General features: G+C 42.5%; 1 protein-coding gene across 1 annotated transcript in view; it reads right to left on the bottom strand.

Moving 5' to 3' along the window:
* Positions 1-18437, bottom strand: part of KIF14 (kinesin family member 14) — a 109935-nt gene that overhangs the window by 35755 nt on the left and 55743 nt on the right. The window contains exons 20-24 of the mRNA XM_075002959.1: positions 14936-15074; positions 9662-9765; positions 1883-1968; positions 790-1014; positions 465-646 (exon numbers count right to left, since the gene is read on the bottom strand). Of these exons, the coding sequence (XP_074859060.1) occupies positions 465-646; positions 790-1014; positions 1883-1968; positions 9662-9765; positions 14936-15074 (736 nt within the window). The remainder of the gene's footprint in view (positions 1-464; positions 647-789; positions 1015-1882; positions 1969-9661; positions 9766-14935; positions 15075-18437) is intronic.

Raw genomic sequence — 18437 nt, 5'->3', positions numbered from 1 at the left:
TTACTCTATAAGTTGGTTCAGTCATTCTCTTACCCAAAAATGGAGCAAACCTTGTGAACACATACAGAAAAATTACTACAATTACAGTGCAGGATTAAAAACTATGATGGCAAATACACGTTAGAATAGTGTGGACAGAATAAGAAATGGGTTTAAAAAACCCTTAAGTTTACATAGAATGACATCAATAAGCTTATCAAATTAAAATTTTCTAAAGACACAATTATTTAAGAGAAATACAACAGTGCATAGTTGTAGAAAGCACTAATTCCTATTCATCCCATTCATGGAGAAGAATCAATTAAAACTGCCTGCATGTATCTTTATCATGTATCTTACACCAAACCAGCTTGTGATCATATGCACAGTGTGCTAGAGATTGTTATTACGAAGTCCATGGTCAGCTCTAGATGTTGTAATTTTATTTCCATTCTTTATTTGAAAATATAGTAAATATTATTTACCTGAAACAGTAATTGTAAATAATTTCCCAAGATTTTTATATCCTGTCTCAAGTCATCTATTTTTATGGAATCGGTGCACTTCTGGAAATTTTTAAGCCAAAGATTAGTTAGAACCACAAGTTGTTCAAAAGCAGAGGTAATTCTGATGATGCAGGACTGAGTAGCACGATCAACAGAAAAAACTGTGTGTAAAAAAAAAAAAAAAAAGATCAATCACTCTTAGGTCTGCAGACAAGAGAAAAAACATTTATATTTATTATGTGTAAGACATGACAGAATAAGCAGTGTAGAAAATTTTATTTATGTTACTGAGATTTAAGCTTACAATTCTCTTGACTTTCTTCATCTTGTTGTTCATAGGCATTTGAAATGGCAGTTACTCCAGTATAAATAGTGAACAAATTAATTAGCAGACTATCTGCTATACACTTTTCTTCATCATGATTCTGTCCTAGTAAATCCAAAGCTGAGCCAATCATTTCTTTGCAAATTCCAGGTAGGAATGATTCAGAAGAACTTGAACATATGCTGCTGGATTTATTCACTGAACCTGAATTAATAGAACATCAACATGAATTAAAAGGTCCCTTACAAAAATAGTGAGTGTTAGAAAAATTTATCCTTTTATGATATCATTTTAGCTCCTTCTGACTCTGACCTGAAGTATGAAAATAATTAGGAAAAATAAATTAGACATACTTCTGTTTAGAAAATTGAGTATACATAAAAGTTTCTATTAGCTAAATGAAAAAGCATGCAAAAAATACACGTGGTTTAAAGTGAAATATATAACAATATGCATTATCGTAAAACTGTTCTTTCCAATTAAATGTATCAGTACCTATGATCAAAGAAGAGAACAAGTGATCTAAAAGGAGTCAATAATAAGTATAAATATTTGGGAAACTCAAATAACTTCTTATATGAAAAACATAGGTTTTAAATTTTTCAGTTGTGAAATCTGTAGCACTTAACTAACAAACCAGAAGCCACGTCAGAGAAATAAATCAAGTAGCCATATCTCAAGCACAGAATCACTCAGTGACTGTATTGGAATTAATAGTCTCTGGTACAACCAACACTAGGCACTTAGTGACAGTATTAGTCTAATTAATGGCTAAGAATAGTGAGTTTCCGACCAAAACGCTCAACATGATAGGCAGGAGCCTTGTTCAAAGGGATTATACCCTCAAGAAGAATGACAAACATTTAGACAAAGAATACTGTAAGGTCTACAGCCAGGCATAGACGTACTTACTACAAATATGAATTTTTTACTTAGAAAATGTCAGACTTCCCATTTTCTGTACAATAAATTCTCAAATTATTACACAGGCATAAATTAATTAGTGAACGTTAAGTTTCCAGCTACTGGGCTTGAAATAAAAGGTAATCTGCCATACAAAAGAAAAATTCACCTGATGCATGTAGATTCTGGAGGGGTTGCAATTTTATATCAGACAAACACCCAGAAATTCTCCTGTTCTTCATGAAACTTCTGCTCCTACAAGGAGGATGTGGAAGAGAAACACAAGAGACACACCTTAATTTACATGTATTCCATAAAGTCTATGGAAAATAGCAGACATTTGCCCTCAGAAAGATTACTCATCTTTCAGTGACTGGGTCAAAACAGCAGAGACCCTAGATGTATCAGTCATCACTGTCCCCTGACCTATCACATGAGTCAGGAAATAAAGATCCAGGCAGATCCTCAGCTAGTATAATGTAATTATGACCATTTACAAGAGGTGAAAGTCTTCCATTGTTCTCCAACTAGCTCATCTCATTACAAAACAAAGCAGCAGAAATGTAGCACTTTAAAGACTACCAAAATGATTTATTTGGTGATGAGCTTTTATTGGACAGACCCACTTCTTCAAATCAATTTCATTTCCAGTACAGACTGACATATATAAACAGAGGACCAAAAAGAAAGAAAAAATGCAATAAAAACTGATATATCAAACAAGATAGAAGGAAGGGGGTGGGAGGTTGGGGGATGTTAATTGTCCTGTCTGGGATAACTACGAGCATCAAAGGAAGGGAAGCAGTCCTTGTCATCAAAACAAAAAAGCAGTCCAGTAGCACTTTAAAGACTAACAAAATAATTTATTATTAGGTGATGAGCTTTTGTGGGACAGACCCACTTCTTCAGACCACAGCCATACCAGAACAGACTCAATATTTAAAGGCACAGAGAACCAAAAATAGTAAATCAAAGCCGACAAATCAGAAAATCATCATCAAGGTGAGCAGAGCAGAGAGGCAGAAGGTGGCGGCGGGGAGTCAAGAATTAGATAAAGCAAAGTATGTAAAAGAGCCCCTATGATGAGCTAGAAAATTGCTATCCCAGTTCAAACCACGTGTTAATGTGTCAAATTTGAATATAAAAGAGTTCAGCAGCTTCTCTTTCTAAACTGCTGTGAAAATTCCTCTTCAGTAAAACACAGACTTTCAGGTCATTAACAGAAAGGCCCACTCCATTAAAGTACTGGCTGACAGGTTTGAGAGTCAGGAATGTTTTTATGTCTGTTTTATGTCCATTAATTCTTTGTCTAAGAGAGTTTGAAGGTCTGCCCAATACACAAAGCATACATGTGGGCATTGTTGGCACATGATAGCATATATGATGTTAGTTGAGGAACCTGAGAATGTGCCCATGATTCTATGAATAACCTGGTGAGGTCCAATGATGGTATCTCCAGTATGTGTGAAGTAGTGATTCCTCTGTTCGTACCATGTGTTGTGTGTCATATTTGACTATGTATGCTAACTCACAAATCTCATGCAATAATCTGCTAAATTCTGTGTTGCAGGACGCAGATTCTCATGTCTTTTAACAGAATGGCTCACTCCATCGAAGTGTTTACTGACAGGCTTATGTGTATTGTTTTCTTGATGTCTGCTCTGTGTCCATTTGTTCTTTGGCAAAGGTTTAACCCAGCTTGTCCAATGTACATCGTGTCTGGACATTGTTGGCACATAATAGCATATACAATGTTGCTGCAAGTACATGGGAATGTGCCTTTGATCTTGTGAATAACATGATTAGGTTCAGTTATGGTATCCCCAGAATAAATGTGTGTACAAATTTGATGGTGGGGTTTGTTGCAAGGAAAAGTTCCAGGATTCATATTACTGTGGAGTAGGCTGTGATTACTGGTGAGACTCTAAGGTTAGGAGGTTGTCTATAGGAAAGGACAGGCCTGTCACCTAGACCCTTCTGGACTGCATCTAGACTAGCCCCCAACTTCTAAGGGAGCCTGGTAATTAGGGTGTTGGGAGATTACTAATGAAGTGCTATGGTGCATATGCAGCACTTCACTTGGCTAAATCTCCCTTGCAGCAAGTTCAAAAAATGTCAAACTTTGAAGTGCCCGCTTGCATGTAGCTGCAGGTACTTCAAAGTACCCATGCTACTTCCAAGTCCCTTTACTCCTGACCCACAGCTACATGCAAGCCAGTACTTCAAAGTTGCCATGGGGGAGAGTTAGCCTAATGAAGTGCTGCATATGCACCGCAGCGCTTTATTAGTAATCTCCCAAACACCCAACTTAACATACCCACTTCAAAGTTGGGATCGAGTTTAGAGACAGCCCTGAACTGTAGCATCTTGATCCAGAATAGGTTGTAGATTTTTAATGATACATTGCAGGGGTTTGAGTTGGAGGCTATAGGTAGTGACAAGTGTCATTCTGTTGCTAATCTTCAATTTGACAGGGCCAGATGAATACCCAGAAACCAGCTACTTCAAGACAGACCCAAGAAGATCATGTAGTATGAGCTGGATGGAAGCTGGAGGCATGTAGGTAAGTATAGCAGCCAGTGGGTTTCTGGTAGAAGGTGGTGTTGACTCATCTTTTACTGTCAAGCCCATAGATACAATCATATCTTCTCTCATCTCCTGACAGAGACCAAAAACTTCAAGACCTCTACCAAGCATTTATAAAATTCAATTACCCACTGGGAGAAATAAAGGAAAAACACAAAAACAAAAAACGAATTGACAGGGCCAGATGCATACCCAGAAACCAGCTACTTCACAATAGGCCCAAGAAGATCAACAGAACACCACTTGTCATCACCTATTGCCCTCAACTCAAAGCCCTGCAATGCAAAATTAAAAATCTACAAAGTATTCTGGATCAGGATGCGACACTCCAGAAGGCTCGAGGTGACAGGCCTGTCATTTCCTACAGACAACCTCCTAACCTCAGAAAGATTTTCACCAGTAATCACAGCCTACACCACAGTAATACCAATCTTGGAACTTTTCTTTGCAACAAATCCCACTGCCAACTTTGTCCACATATTTATTCTGGAAATACCATCACTGGACATAACCATGTTAGTTACAAGAACAAAGGCACATTCTCATGCAATTCCAGCAACATTATGTATGCTATTATGTGCCAACAATGCCCTGACAGTATGTACATTGGACAGGCTGGGTTAAACCTTTGATAAAGAATAAATGGACACAGAGCAGACATCAAGAAACTCAATACAAATAAGCCTGTCAGTGAACACTTTGATGGAGTGGGCCATTCTGCTGAAGACCTGAGAATCTGTGTCCTGCAACACAGAGAATTTTACAACAAAATTAGAGAGAGTGAGATTTGAGAGTTAGAGTACATACTCAAATTCAACTCATTAACACATGGTATGAACAGAGATATCAACTACCTCACACATTACAAAGACTGCTTCCCTTCCTTTGAGGCTCGTAATTATTTCAGACAGGACAGTTAACATCCCCCCCACCTCTCAACCCCCTTCCTTCAATCCTGTTCGATTTGTCAGTTTTTATTGCCTTTTTTTCCTTTTTGGTCCTCTCTACTTATGTCAGTCTGTATTGGAAATGAAATTGATCTGAAGAAGTGGGTCTGTCCTACAAAAGCTAATCACCGAACAAATCATTTTGTTAGTCTTTAAAGTGCTACATTTCTGCTGCTTTGTTTTGTTGGAGTACAGACTAATATGGCTACGTCTGTTAGTATTCACCTCATTACAGTGGATCCTCTTCAACTCAATTATACAAGCAAGAACAATGACCAATCAAAATAGAATTTACCTTTCCCAATAATCTGCTTCCTCCAAGTTCAGTACTCTCCAATATGAATGAATAATGTAAATAAGTTGGTGTAGGCTAATACACTTCTCACTTTTGGTCCTGGAATTCTTTGAAAGCATGGCTGTCTTGACCACGCCACAGAAAACAGGAACCTAACTTCCCTTCTTTCTGTGCCCGTACAGCACAGACCTTAGGTTCTGAACATGAGTACCTCAGCATGCATCTACAGAAGAAGCTACACTAACCCAAAATTGTCTTCATGAAGAAAAACAGCTTTGTTTTGGTTTTTAAACCCTGTATTAGTTACGCATATGGTATTGACCCCTGGCTTCTTTCCTAAAATGGGAGTCCCTGAATAGATATAGGGCCATAGACACAAACAGGAAGCCATATTGTTTTATTTATTCCTATACTAGATGCCTCTCTAAAGGAGGGCAATGCTAACCACCATGCTGATTTAGAATCATACAATCATAGAATCTCGGGCTGAAAGGGACCTCAGGAGGTCATCCAGTCCAGGCCCCTGTTGAAAGCAGGATCAACCCTAACTAAATCATCCCAGCCAGGACTTTGTGAAGCTTTGACTTGAAAACCTCTCGGGATAGAGATTCTGCCACCTCACTAGGTAACGCATTCCAACATTCACCACTCTCCTGATGAAATAGCTTTTCCTAATAGCCAACCTAGACCTCCCTCACTGCAACTTGAAACCATTGCTCCTTGTTCCGCCATCAGTCACTACTGAGAACAGCCTCTCTCCATCCTCTTTAGAGCCCCCCTTCAGGATGTTGAAGGATGCTATCAAATCACCACTCACCCTTCTCTTCTGCAGACTAAATAAGATCAGATCCTTCAGCCTCTCCTCACAGTTCATGTGCTCCAGCCCCTAATCATTTTGGTGGCCCTCCGCTGCACCCACTCTAATACATCCACATTCTTTATATACTGGAAGGCCCAGAACTGGATGCAGTACTCCAGCTGTGGCCTCACCAGTGCTGAATAGAGTGAAACAACAACTTTGCTAGATCTGCTGGAAATGCTTCTCCTAATGCACCCCAATATGCCATTAGCCTTCTTGGCTACAAGGGCACACTGACTCATACCCAGCCAGTCATCCACTGTAGTCCCCAGGTCCTTCTCTGATGTACAGCCACTTAACCATTCAGTCCCCAGCCTGTAACAATACTTGGGATTCTTCCACCCTAAGTGCAGAACTCCGCATGTGTCCTTGTTTAACTTCATCACGTTACTTTTGGCCCAATACTCCAACTTGTCTAGGTCACTCTGGACCCTGTCCCTACATTGCAATGTATTTACTTGTCCCCCTGTCTTAGTGAAATTTGGTAAGAGTTCTTGCTGACTAGGCAAAGATTCCCACCTTCATAGCAACGTAGGTGGCTCCAGAGTTGTCAGACGTACTGGTATCAAGGCTGCTCACACTCAGACTAAAAGTAGGGAATCATTTTTGGATCGGGACCAGAGACTCATCGAAAAAAATCAGTCGGGGGCCACAAACCAAAAATGAGGGGTCTGATGTGTGGGAGGGGGCTTCCAGAAAGCAGGTTAGGTGTGGGAGGGCAGGGTCTGGGCAGTAGACACTGGAAGTACCTACCTAGCACAACGACTGGTGGGTGGGGAAGGAAGAGAAACAAAAATGGCTCTGCACTGCCCTGCTCTTACAGTCGCCATCCTAAACTGACCTCTCTTGTTTCAACAAAAACTAGAGAGAGTGACACTCTCTTTTACTAATTTAATATCTTACATGGTCTTCATTTCTTTATTATCCAAGCATCTAACAGGCTAACGTTAATATTTTTCCTTGCCACAGCTCTGAGGTAGGGAAGTCCTATTAGTCATATTTTACAGATGGGGAACCAAGTGACCTGCCCAAGTTCACACAAGAAATCTGGCAAAGCAGGAAGTTCAGCCCAAGCCTCCTCTAGCCTAGAACCAGGATCCCTGGTTTCCTTCCTTCTAAAGCCTAGAGAAAAACAAAGGACTGATTCCTCCTCAGTTCAGTGTACTTAGCAACATAAAACCTGGACCTGCCCCTTTAGAAAGGATGATGATTTTTGCACCCTGTCAGAAGACAATAACTTCATACAGTCAGCCACCCTGCTTCCTTTTGAAGAGAATAAGTGACAGTAGTTTTGCTTTTCTCTATGTCTATTTGCTGGTTGAACAAACTAATACCACATGTTGGAGTAGCACAAAAGGACAAAGAATGCCTTCCCAAAACTAAACTGTTAACTACCCAGATCCATACATTTCAAAATTAACTCTCACTCGACTGGCATTCCATGATGTTCAGTATTCTCTTTTTCCGCTATAAAAATTAGTAACACTAAATGCTCCTATACCACATATTGAATTCAATTTCCTTCATCATTAGTGATATGCCCAAGTGTTACGGGGTGGGGGGCGGGATGACACACTGAACCTTGAACTCAAGTGTTGACAGTTCAAATTAAACGCAGAGGAACAGCAGTCTATTTCTGTCCAGAAAGCAACTTCAGACCAGGAAAGCTATTGCTGTTCCAACATTCTCTGTTGTTAAACCAATATTTAGACTATAAATAAACTGACTATCAGAATCCTTTTAAATAACTTTTTCTTTTTTTAAATCAAAAGACAGAATTTACTTTGGACTGTCAACAACATATATAATGATTTACAACCAGCTGAACCAAACAGCTTACTGCAGACTAACAGTATTGTATCTGTGCCCAGTAGCTGAGCACTAATTAAGGATCTGTCGGCATTACCTTTATAAGCTGCAGTTTGCAGGCATTTGCCATTCAGTAATAAACACTGTTACAAGACTAAAACTTCATGTGCAAGGTCTTGGTTCAGCTGCAATTTATGTTTTTAAACAAGATGCTTTTAACTTATGGATGTGTAAATGAAACCTTCTGAACCAGGCGCTATTTTGTACTGCTGATACCCAAAAACATTTGAAAAATAAAAAAAACAAAACAACCCAACAAACCCTTCACTCAGCATTTAAAGATCTAGGAGTATAAAGTAACTGTGTACATGAAAGATGACTATTCTCTTTCGTTAAATTTTCTACTTGCTTGATAATATTATACTATAGCTTTACAATGCCCAATAAAAAAAAAAAAAAAGACATAAAAGCTATATTTTACCTAAACACAGTAAGTCTGTCTTTGAAGGTACCTGCCTTACATCATGGGGGTGGGGGAGAGGGGATCAATGTGTCCTGAGGTTGTGGTAGGGGGGGCGTTGTGTTTTTTCCCCAAAAAAGTTTAGGTATAAGTTGAAGGAGTTGTAAAATTTAGTATATTGTGTTCTTTCTGTGGAGTAAGTTAACTGTGAGAACATAGGGCGGGGGGGGGGCAAAATTCAGCCCAGTGACCATATCCAGCCACATATAGCCCACCAAACCCTGAGGCAGGCTCCATATATACAGCTCATAGTAGCTGGCTGCAAGGACCACATGTATCTCTGTGCACCCAGTGCCCCTGGTGTGGGGGACACTGTGTGCTGCCCCCACCACTGGCACAATCTCACCGCTCCCTTTGCTTGGAAACTGGCCAATGGGAGCTATCTGGGCTGCATCTGAGGCACAGGTGGCATAGAGACACTCCCCCACCCAAAGGGTCACACAATGCATATAGACCCGCCAGGCTGCTACACTTGGCCACTGTGAACAGCATACAGGGGTGTGGCTGGCAGAAAGCCTGCCCGAGGGACCCACTGGACTGCTGGCCAGGAGCCACCTAGAGTAAGTTCCTCCCGCCAGAGCTTGCATCTGGCACCGCAACCTCTTCCCCACAACTCCCTGCTTCAGTTCACTGCACAACCCCTCTCTCCCCCCTGTGCACCCCTGCCACCAGTCACAACCCCCTTTCCAGACCCTGCACCCTTCCTCCAGGTCAGAACCCTCTCCAGCTCCCAAGCCTCTTCCAAGACTCTGCACTATATTCCCCTACCCCAGGTCACAAATATCAGTGTAAGAAGTCAAAAAATCAATAAGGAAAAAAGTTACTTTCAATGTGATGTGCAGACATTTATTCAGATATGTAATTATACCAATCAATGTTTCTGAAAATGTTACTTTTGTAATGTAATAAATTAGAATAATAAAAATATTTACCTTCGTCTGGAAAAGGAAGAAACGCTTGTAGTTGGAAGGTCAGGTTCCCACTCATCAGCAGGATCATAAAATACTTCATCATCAGGTGGGTTTCCACAATTACTCTGAAAAAAAAGAAGGATATTCAGCTCTATTAGCTATGTTAAAAGAGAAATGGAGCAATACATGTTTAACTTATTTGTGAAAAAAGTAGACCATCTTAAACATGAGCATTTGCATATTGAAATAATTGTTTTCTTACCTGTTGACAGTATGTCTACATTAGACCTATTGTATCTCATATTGACTTCCACACTACTCATTTCTGCCTCACCTTGCATTGCAAAATTACGAGAGAGAGAATGCCCAGTATGCTGGTAGGTTGTACTGTAGGATACCTCCCTACAATACATGACACAATGGCACAAGCAGTGGAGGTGACTACAGATAGCACTGACAAAAGGAACCAAGAATGCACATGAACAACAGATGTACTAATTATAGTGGCTATATGCCAAAATAAATGTCAGCAAAATATTGTAGTGTAGGCATGGCCCAAGTTCTCCATTTGAACTAGCTTTTCTGAAATGTCAGAAGAATTTTGTTATAGAAACAGCCATCATCAAAATGTTTGATTATAAGCAAGACATAGCACATGAGCCTCTATTCATTTTTCCAACAACGACTGAACAAAATATAAGGAAAAGGAAAGGAAAAAAAATAGATGTGCATACTGGAGTTTCCCCACAGTGAAGCACATATAAACTAATTAAGATAAAACTGTTTCATAATCCTTCTTGAGATCTCTAGATCCTTCATGCAGTGCAGCCAGCTCCCACCTCTGAACGCAATTAGATTACACCCTCACATACTGCACGCAGTGAAGAAAGGATACAGAGCTGTGGAGCTCCAGAAATAAGTGGAGGAGGGCAGAATCTCTGAGCCCTTTTTGTTACCATCTTGAAAGTGAAAGGAATGTGAAGAGGCCCAGCAGATTTGATGGACTTTTCTACCAGAAGTTCTGGGCTACCATTTCTAAAAATTCACACAAAATGTATAAATTCATGGTGCATTTTAGGATATATTATCAAAGACCATGGGCAGTTTACGCTGGAATCCAATGAACTTATGAAGAGCTGTATCTGTATTTACAAAGATGGATTTATTTCTTCTGACATATGCCCCCTACCCCTCAGACTAAGGCTTACAATTTTGAATTTGATGGGCAACAGGGAAGGAAGCTGCATACAGACAAAAACTAAATAAAAAGGACAACATAATTGTGACAGCATTGTCTGCCTTCAAGTCATTTCACATTTCAAAGGATTTTTTGGTGTGCCACTGCAAAGTCAAATTCAGATACCTTTCTCTTTTCCTGTCCCCTTTTTCCTTTGCACATGATCCTCTTATGTACAAAAACATTAAAATTAACACCACCTGCCCCAATAAAGAATATTGTAAAAACACCTTAAAGACTAATAGATTTTTTGGAGCATAAGCTTTTGTAGGCAAACAGCCACTTCATCAGATGCACGTCACGTGGGTCTTTGCCCACAAAAGCTTATGCTCCAAAAAAATCTGTTAGTCTAGAAGGTGCCACAGGACTTGTTGCTTTTGTGGATACAGACTAACACGGCTACCCCTCCGATACAAAATATTGTGTGTACAAAAGGAATAAGGTATAAATTCTGTAGTTAGACTGCCTAAAGAAGATGTAATTATTAGAGTGATGGATATTTTTGCTATGTTTAACTCATACAGATTAAGAAAAGTTTATTCAGAGGCAGATGTTTATATTAAAATTGTCTTTAATCTCTTCTCCCTTTGAAAGATCTAAGATTGCACATGAAAACAAGGATCTTCCTGAAAAATACTATCTATCTTCTTCGAGATCTGCTTGGAAGGTACATGAGCCTATGTCTTGCACACAGTCATTTGAAGGTTTTTACCTTAGCAATACTCATTGAGTCAGATGTGGAGCATCGTGGAATCACACCTTCAGTAGTGTCATATATAGGTCCCCAAAGTCCCACCACCTCTTCAGTTCCTTCTTGGTGCTTACTGTGACAAAGAGGTAGGCTAAGTGGAAGAGATTCTCTATTTAGTCATTACAAAAGGACACCTCAACTTTCCAGTCATCAATTCCCTTTAGCCTGGACTGCCTACTGCACCTGAAGCAGCAAGGCCTGCTCATGTTATCAGTAAAATGGCAGCGGGCTGCCATCTTGACTTTCTAATATGGATTGGCCGAACAGTCAGTATTCGTTAACCTCGTGGTCAGCCACTCCCTGAAAAGGGCTAGATGGAGTCTTCTGAGCTGCCACATGGGCTCACAACTGAACTCTGTCTTTAAAGAAGAGCCTATCTGGCTGTTCTCCCAAAGGCAGTTTCGCAATTCCGTACAAACTTTGCTTCTCTTTTTCAGTTCCTGCAACTAATGAGCTAAGGGTACGTGAAAAGATTCAATTTTGGGGGGGCGGAAAGGCCACAAAGTACTTTTTTTTCCTCCCACCTACTGGGCCTGAGGAGGAAAGAGAGGCAGCCAACTGCCACAGCAGCTTACTAGTAATTTGGGTGGTCTCTGTTAGGGATAAAGTGCCTTGAGGGACTTTCAGGTGTCAGGATGCCCAACATAGTATCAGTCTCCTCTGACACCTTCTCTTCAGGTTCTAAGTCACTCTCCTGAGTGGCGCCTGTTGGGATTTATTGTGCATACATTAGCCTGCCACTGCCACAACAGGGAGAGGATGAAGAAGATTCCTATGGCAGTACCAGGCACTCCAAGTTTGTGGATATCACCATGTGCCAACGTCTCACGCACAGTATTGGCTCCAGTCTTGGAGCCAGTATCAGCAATAGCCTCATGAACAGCTTGGGTGCCAAATTTGAAGACTCCCAGTGGTTCCCAGAATAGAGATGATGCTGAGGGTGCCTGCCTTTCCAAGGAAGCTGACAAAGCCATCAAGCCTGGCCCCTGGTTATATGTCCTCATAGTCAAGAAGAGTCACTGCACCAGCACCTGCCCCTCCTCCTATTGTGATCAGTTACAGTTCTGTTTTGATGCATACAAGTCCTCATCTGAGTTAGAAGATTAATCTGATCTGAGAAACCAAGTGGTGCCAAATGAGACTGTGCCTGAGAGCACTGCTGAGGAGATGACGACCAATCTGCCCATGGAAGGTATGATGCTTCTCTGTCGTGTCAGGGATGGCGCAGAGGACTGCAAAGCTGGCTGTCTCAAATGTATCCATGGTAAAAAGTAGCTCCAGATCTTCCACCTGGCTCTCATGCACAGGCAAGTTCTTCAGTCCATGGACCTCTCTGCAAGGCCAGAATCAACTGTGCCAGTTTAGTTGGAGCAGGAGGTGAGGGATTGAGCAGCTTCACTGGTGTAGATGCCAGCAAGCATATCCTATCATTCCTCTTATGCTTCTTGTGTGGCCCTGGCAAACACGAGCGGTTCTGAATATCCACACTGGAGAAGGTCTTCGGTGATTGGGAGTGGTTATGCCACTGGTCCGTGAACAGAGTCCTTCCTCTCTAAGCAATGCTGGTGCACTCTGTACTCAAGTGCTAGGATTGGGGTCCAACCTGGCCAGAGCCAGAGGGAATGGAAAGCTAACTACATGAGAAGTAAATGAGCCTGAAGTCCTTCTCCTTTTTAGTTTCTGACAGAAATCTTGTCAGATCTTGAACCTCGCAATGTGGCCAGCTTCTCCTAACACTTCAAACAGGAGTCGTGGGGATCTCTGTGGGCTTCTGACAGGCCCTGCACAGGTTAAACCCTGGAGACCAATGCATAACCCTGACACTGGTGTGGACCAGGAACTGGTGTTGGCATAGTGGAGGTGGGTGCAATGGAAACTTAGGTACTTAATTTCTAACCTCTATATCAAACTATTTGAAGACTAGTGTACAAAGGTCCACGAGGGGATCGCTTGCTGTAGCAAGCGAAAGAAGCAGCTCCAACGACTGTCATAGTTGGTAACAAGGAACTGAAGAGATGGTGGGCCAGTACGGACCTTTATAAAACATCTTGAAGGCATGACTCTGAGGGGTTCCACGGCCAACCTGACAGTTACGGTGAGGGGAAAACCGTCCAATGATGGTGCATGCAGTGAGTGCACAACTACTTGGAACAGACATCAGCAAGCCCTTGAAGAATATCAAACTATGGGTTTTACTAGCAAGATCCAACTAGTGAAAATTTGAAGAAAAAAAATCCACGAAACCTACATGCACCCAAGCGGCACAGTCATGCAACTTGTTATTAAGCCCCACATAGGGACTCAGGGCTGCAGCAGGGAGAGAGATCGCTCCCCAAGCCATGAAGCTGCCAGGGCTGGCGGGAGAGGCTATGTGGATTGGAGCAGGGACCCTTCCCAATGGCCCCGGCATGGAGCTGCTGCAGCTGGGAAAAAGGGGCTCCTCCTCTCCATCCCCAGCAGGGAACTATCCAGGTAAGCCTGGACCCCACATCCCACCTTGAACCCCAAAGCCCTCAACCTCAGTCCCACAGTAAAGCCCACAACCCCAAAGAAGAATCTATACCCATTTCTTGCACCCAAACCACCAGACCAGAGCCTGTACACTCTTCTGCAACCAACCCCCTGTCCCAAGCCACTGTACAATCCTGGAGTCCCCCTCCTGTACCCCAAATAACTCATCCTTAGCCCAACTCAAAAGTATGCAACCCCAACCAAAGCCCTTGCACCTCAACCCTGAGCGCCTCAACTTCAGCCCCACCTCAGAGCACACACGCCCAGCCAGAGCTATTACATTCATGCACTCCAATCATCTGCCCCAGGCCTGAGCCCCCTCCCACAACCTGTTGGCCCCACTTCTGCCACATGACTCTTACATGCACCAATATGACAGTGATGAGTCATGCATTACCCCTATGTTGTACATCACTTCCACGTTAGTGCGCACAAGAAAATTCATTCTGCTTGGGGTGGGAAAAATTAAAGGGAACACTGCATGAGACCTTTTACAATTGATATTTAAGAATGTATGAGCATGTGCAAACATACACTAATTACAAACATGGGTTCTAAGTCCACACATCATTACTCAGTTTTTACTAAACAAATGAGAGCTTTGCCTGGAGAAAGGAAGGCATAGAAACTAAAATGCATAAAACTTAGTACAAGTTGGATTTCTCCCACCCTACACAAAAAACACAAATATTTAGGTTTATGAAAACCTGAAAAGTTCTGCACTCCTATTCGACTTTATTAATATCTTCAGATAAATGTTTATAATTAGAAAAGATTTTATTCAATTGTTACAGACCTCATAGAGTTCTTTCATTGCTTCTAGCTTACATTCAAACTTCTCCAGGCTCCAGAAAGTTGAAATTCCCAGTCTGATGTTACGAACCTGCACTTGAACAGAAGATCCAGTGCCATTTCCTATTTCTGATATATCATGTCTAATAAAAAAAAATACAAAAATCTTGATCACTAAATTAACAAAGGAGGGCACGAGTGGAATAATAAAAAGCCAATAGCTTGCCAACAACAAATCAAGATTACTTTAGAGAAACTTGATTAAGTAACAAAATAATATCAAGGGCTTATTAAAATCAAGTTGATTCTCTTAAATTTTCTTGTAATACAGTTAGATTCAAGTGAGAAATTCCAAAATAAAACCAGTTATTTATATCTCATAAAAAGGTTACTCACTGTTCCAATAGTAGTTCAAGATATGTTGCTCATATATATTTGAGATAGGTGTGCATGAACGAACGTGCATGGCTGTTGGAAGTTTCCTGAGGAACTAGCCTGCCAGGTGGGCTGGGGAGCCCCTTAGAGTGGTGCCTATGGTGAAGCCTATATATGACCCAGATGACCTGGCACCCCTCAGTTCCTGCTTGCCAACCACTCTGATAATAGGTTAGGAGGGTGGGTTTTGAATACCTATGACCAACACCTCTCGAAGACCAACAGTTGCAATGGTGAGAAACTGTTTTTTCTTCTTCGAGTGCTTGCTCATATCTATTCAAGTTAGGTGATTCCCTAGCTAAACCCTGGAGATGGGGTCAGCAATGCATGGCTGACTCTAAGATTGCAGCCCTGAAGGCTGCGTCCCATCTAGATTACTGCACAATTGCATAGTGACTGTTAGCTGATGGTCAGGTAAGATGCCACTTATGCCCTTGTATTAATACGAGATTTCAAATGCTAGGGCAGAGCCCCACCGGTGACCAGGCTTAGAGCAGCTGAAAGCAGCTGGGTTCTTTGTTTGTGTTCAGCTTGCACAGCAGGAGGAGGAGTCAGGTTACCACTTAATCAATTACTTTGTTTATGCATCTAACAGGTTAAACTCTTGTGTTTACAATTGTTACAAGGTTTATACTTTGATTACAAGTAGCTAGCATACACTCTAATTCATAGATCTATACTTGTTAAATGCACGCAAAAAAAAAAAAAGATAAAATACCTAGCAGGTCTTATTCTCACCCTTGCGTTAACAACATGGCTTGGCCAGTTTCTCTCAATCCCTTGGGAAGAAGTCTTTTCTTTTCGAGGAGTCAGGCATCCCCGGGGACCTCGGGAGACCACACCCTCCTGTCCCGCCTGAAAGATAATTGGAGCTCAAATAGGGGGTCTGTCAGACCCCTCTTTTATACCCATTGGGTCACGCACGTTTCTTCCTTGTTTCAATTGAATTAAAATGTCTGATGCTGGTTCTCACAGGGAGTTCAAGGGCTTAGTTCACACCTGCAAGGTAGACACAATTGAGGGCATTTGTTTCTTAATGGACCAGAGATTTTCCATCTGGAACCAAGTATACAGGCGAGTCAACTGATGGTAATCAGCCCAGGGCAGTCCGAGGCCTGGCTGTTAATGAGCCCATTGTTCTTATCAGCTTTGCTCCAGAGCATCAAAGAGGAGCATCAAAGACCGTGGCTAAGATAAGCACATCTGCGCTCTCCGGCATTCCAAGGCTGGGCTGTCTCTTTTTAACCCTTTCGTGCTCTGAAGCACCTAGGAAAGGCAAAATGGAGTAGAGCAAAGGGAGGGGTTCTGTCTGGCTACAGTGACACATGAAGGCATGCACAGAGGACCACACAGCATGACAGATCTGCTGGAGAGCCAGATGCATCCGGAAGGTAGATAAGGACGCCTGAACTCATGTAGAAAGTGCCATCACTGGCAGCAGGGAGATCTTAATATGCCGACCTTCCCCAGGGTGGAAGGCTGATATGACTACCAGGTTCTTGATGGATGAAGAAGCAAGGCCTTGCTGCTTCAGGGGCATGAGGTAGTCCAACATCTGCAGGACAGAGGAAGGCAGAGGTGTGACATTGTTCTGGGTGCACCAGCAGGAGAAGCATTTCCACTTGTCTGTGTAGGACCATCCTGGAGACAGTTTATGGCGGCTAAGGAGGACCTGCTATACTAACCCCGAACAAGCCCACGAGTCAGGAGTCAATCATGAAGCTGCCATGCTATGAAGTGAAGAGACCAAAGGCCCACGCAGCAGAGGTGACCATGGTTCTGCATAAATGAGATCTGAAACTATGGGAAGTCAAATTGATAGAAGCACAGAAAGCTCCAATCAGTGTGGGACATCAATGGTCAAGAACCCAGGCTGGGGCTATGAGGATTAAGTGCACCTTGTCCCTGTGAACCTTGAGGAACACCTTGTACACAAGGCGAAAATGGAAGGAAGGCATAAAGCAGTGCCAGGGTCGGTGTAATGATAAAACACATCTACTACAAATCCCTGCTTGAGGCCCTGGAAGAACAAGAATGCAGGGCACTTGCAATTGCTCTGGAGCACCAAGAGGATCATCTGGGGAAAGCCCCACTTTTCGAAAATCTCGGGGTGATGTCCACGCAGATTGACCACTCATGGGCTAGGAACTGATGACTGATGTTGTCTGCCAGCTGGTTCTGGACACCCAAGAGATAGCCCACTCCATTCACCTGGAGTCATCCTATGCAGAACTCCCACAGGAGCAGACCTTTTGAGCAACAAGGAGGGGGGAACATGCCCCTCCCCTGCCAGTTGATGTAATACATGGCCATTGCATAATCCATCACAACTGCTACACAGTGGCCACAGAGGTGAAATACAAGTGCCAGACAAGCAAGGTGAATGGCCTAGACCTTGTGCATATTGATGTGGAGTGACAACTCCTCCACTGTTCACATGACCTGAGTTGTGAGTGTTGCCAGACGAGTACCTCAGCCTAAAGCTGACTCATCTGTAACCAGGGATACTGTGGGCTGAGGAGCATGAAAGGGAATGCCTAAGATTGTGTTCTGCAGAGACAGCCAACAGCGGAGAACATAAGAGACATGGCAAGGCAGGGTCACAACAATGTCTAGGTTGCCCCAGCTGAGATAGTACACCTCGGCCAACCATGCCTGGAGAAGGCGGAGACTGAACCTGGCAAATGGCACATGTAAGTGCAGGCTGCCATGTAACACAGCAGCCAAAGGCACGTGTAGACCATGGTGATAGGAAACTCAGAGAGGGAATGCAGGAGCTCAATGAAAGCTTGGTACCAATGATCGAGGAAGAATGTCCTGACTTGCGTGATGTCGAGAATTGCCCTGAAGAAGTATACACTGTCAGAGATGACTTTTGAGCAGCAAGCCCAGCTTGTCCCGAGTCTGTCTGGTGAACATCACCTGCAACTGAATCTGATTTGCAGACTACCCCAAAGGAAGCAGTTGTTCAGCTACAAGTACACCTGGAGCCCATGATGGCAGAGGAAGGCAGCCACCACTGCCATGCATTCAGTAAACACCCTGGAGGCTGTGGAGATCCTGAAGAGGAG

This window comes from Carettochelys insculpta, chromosome 9 (assembly GCF_033958435.1).
Source record: "Carettochelys insculpta isolate YL-2023 chromosome 9, ASM3395843v1, whole genome shotgun sequence".
Taxonomy (NCBI): Eukaryota; Metazoa; Chordata; order Testudines; family Carettochelyidae; genus Carettochelys; species Carettochelys insculpta.
The sequence above is the reverse complement of the archived record's forward strand: the minus strand, read 5'-3'. Positions and strand labels throughout refer to the sequence as shown.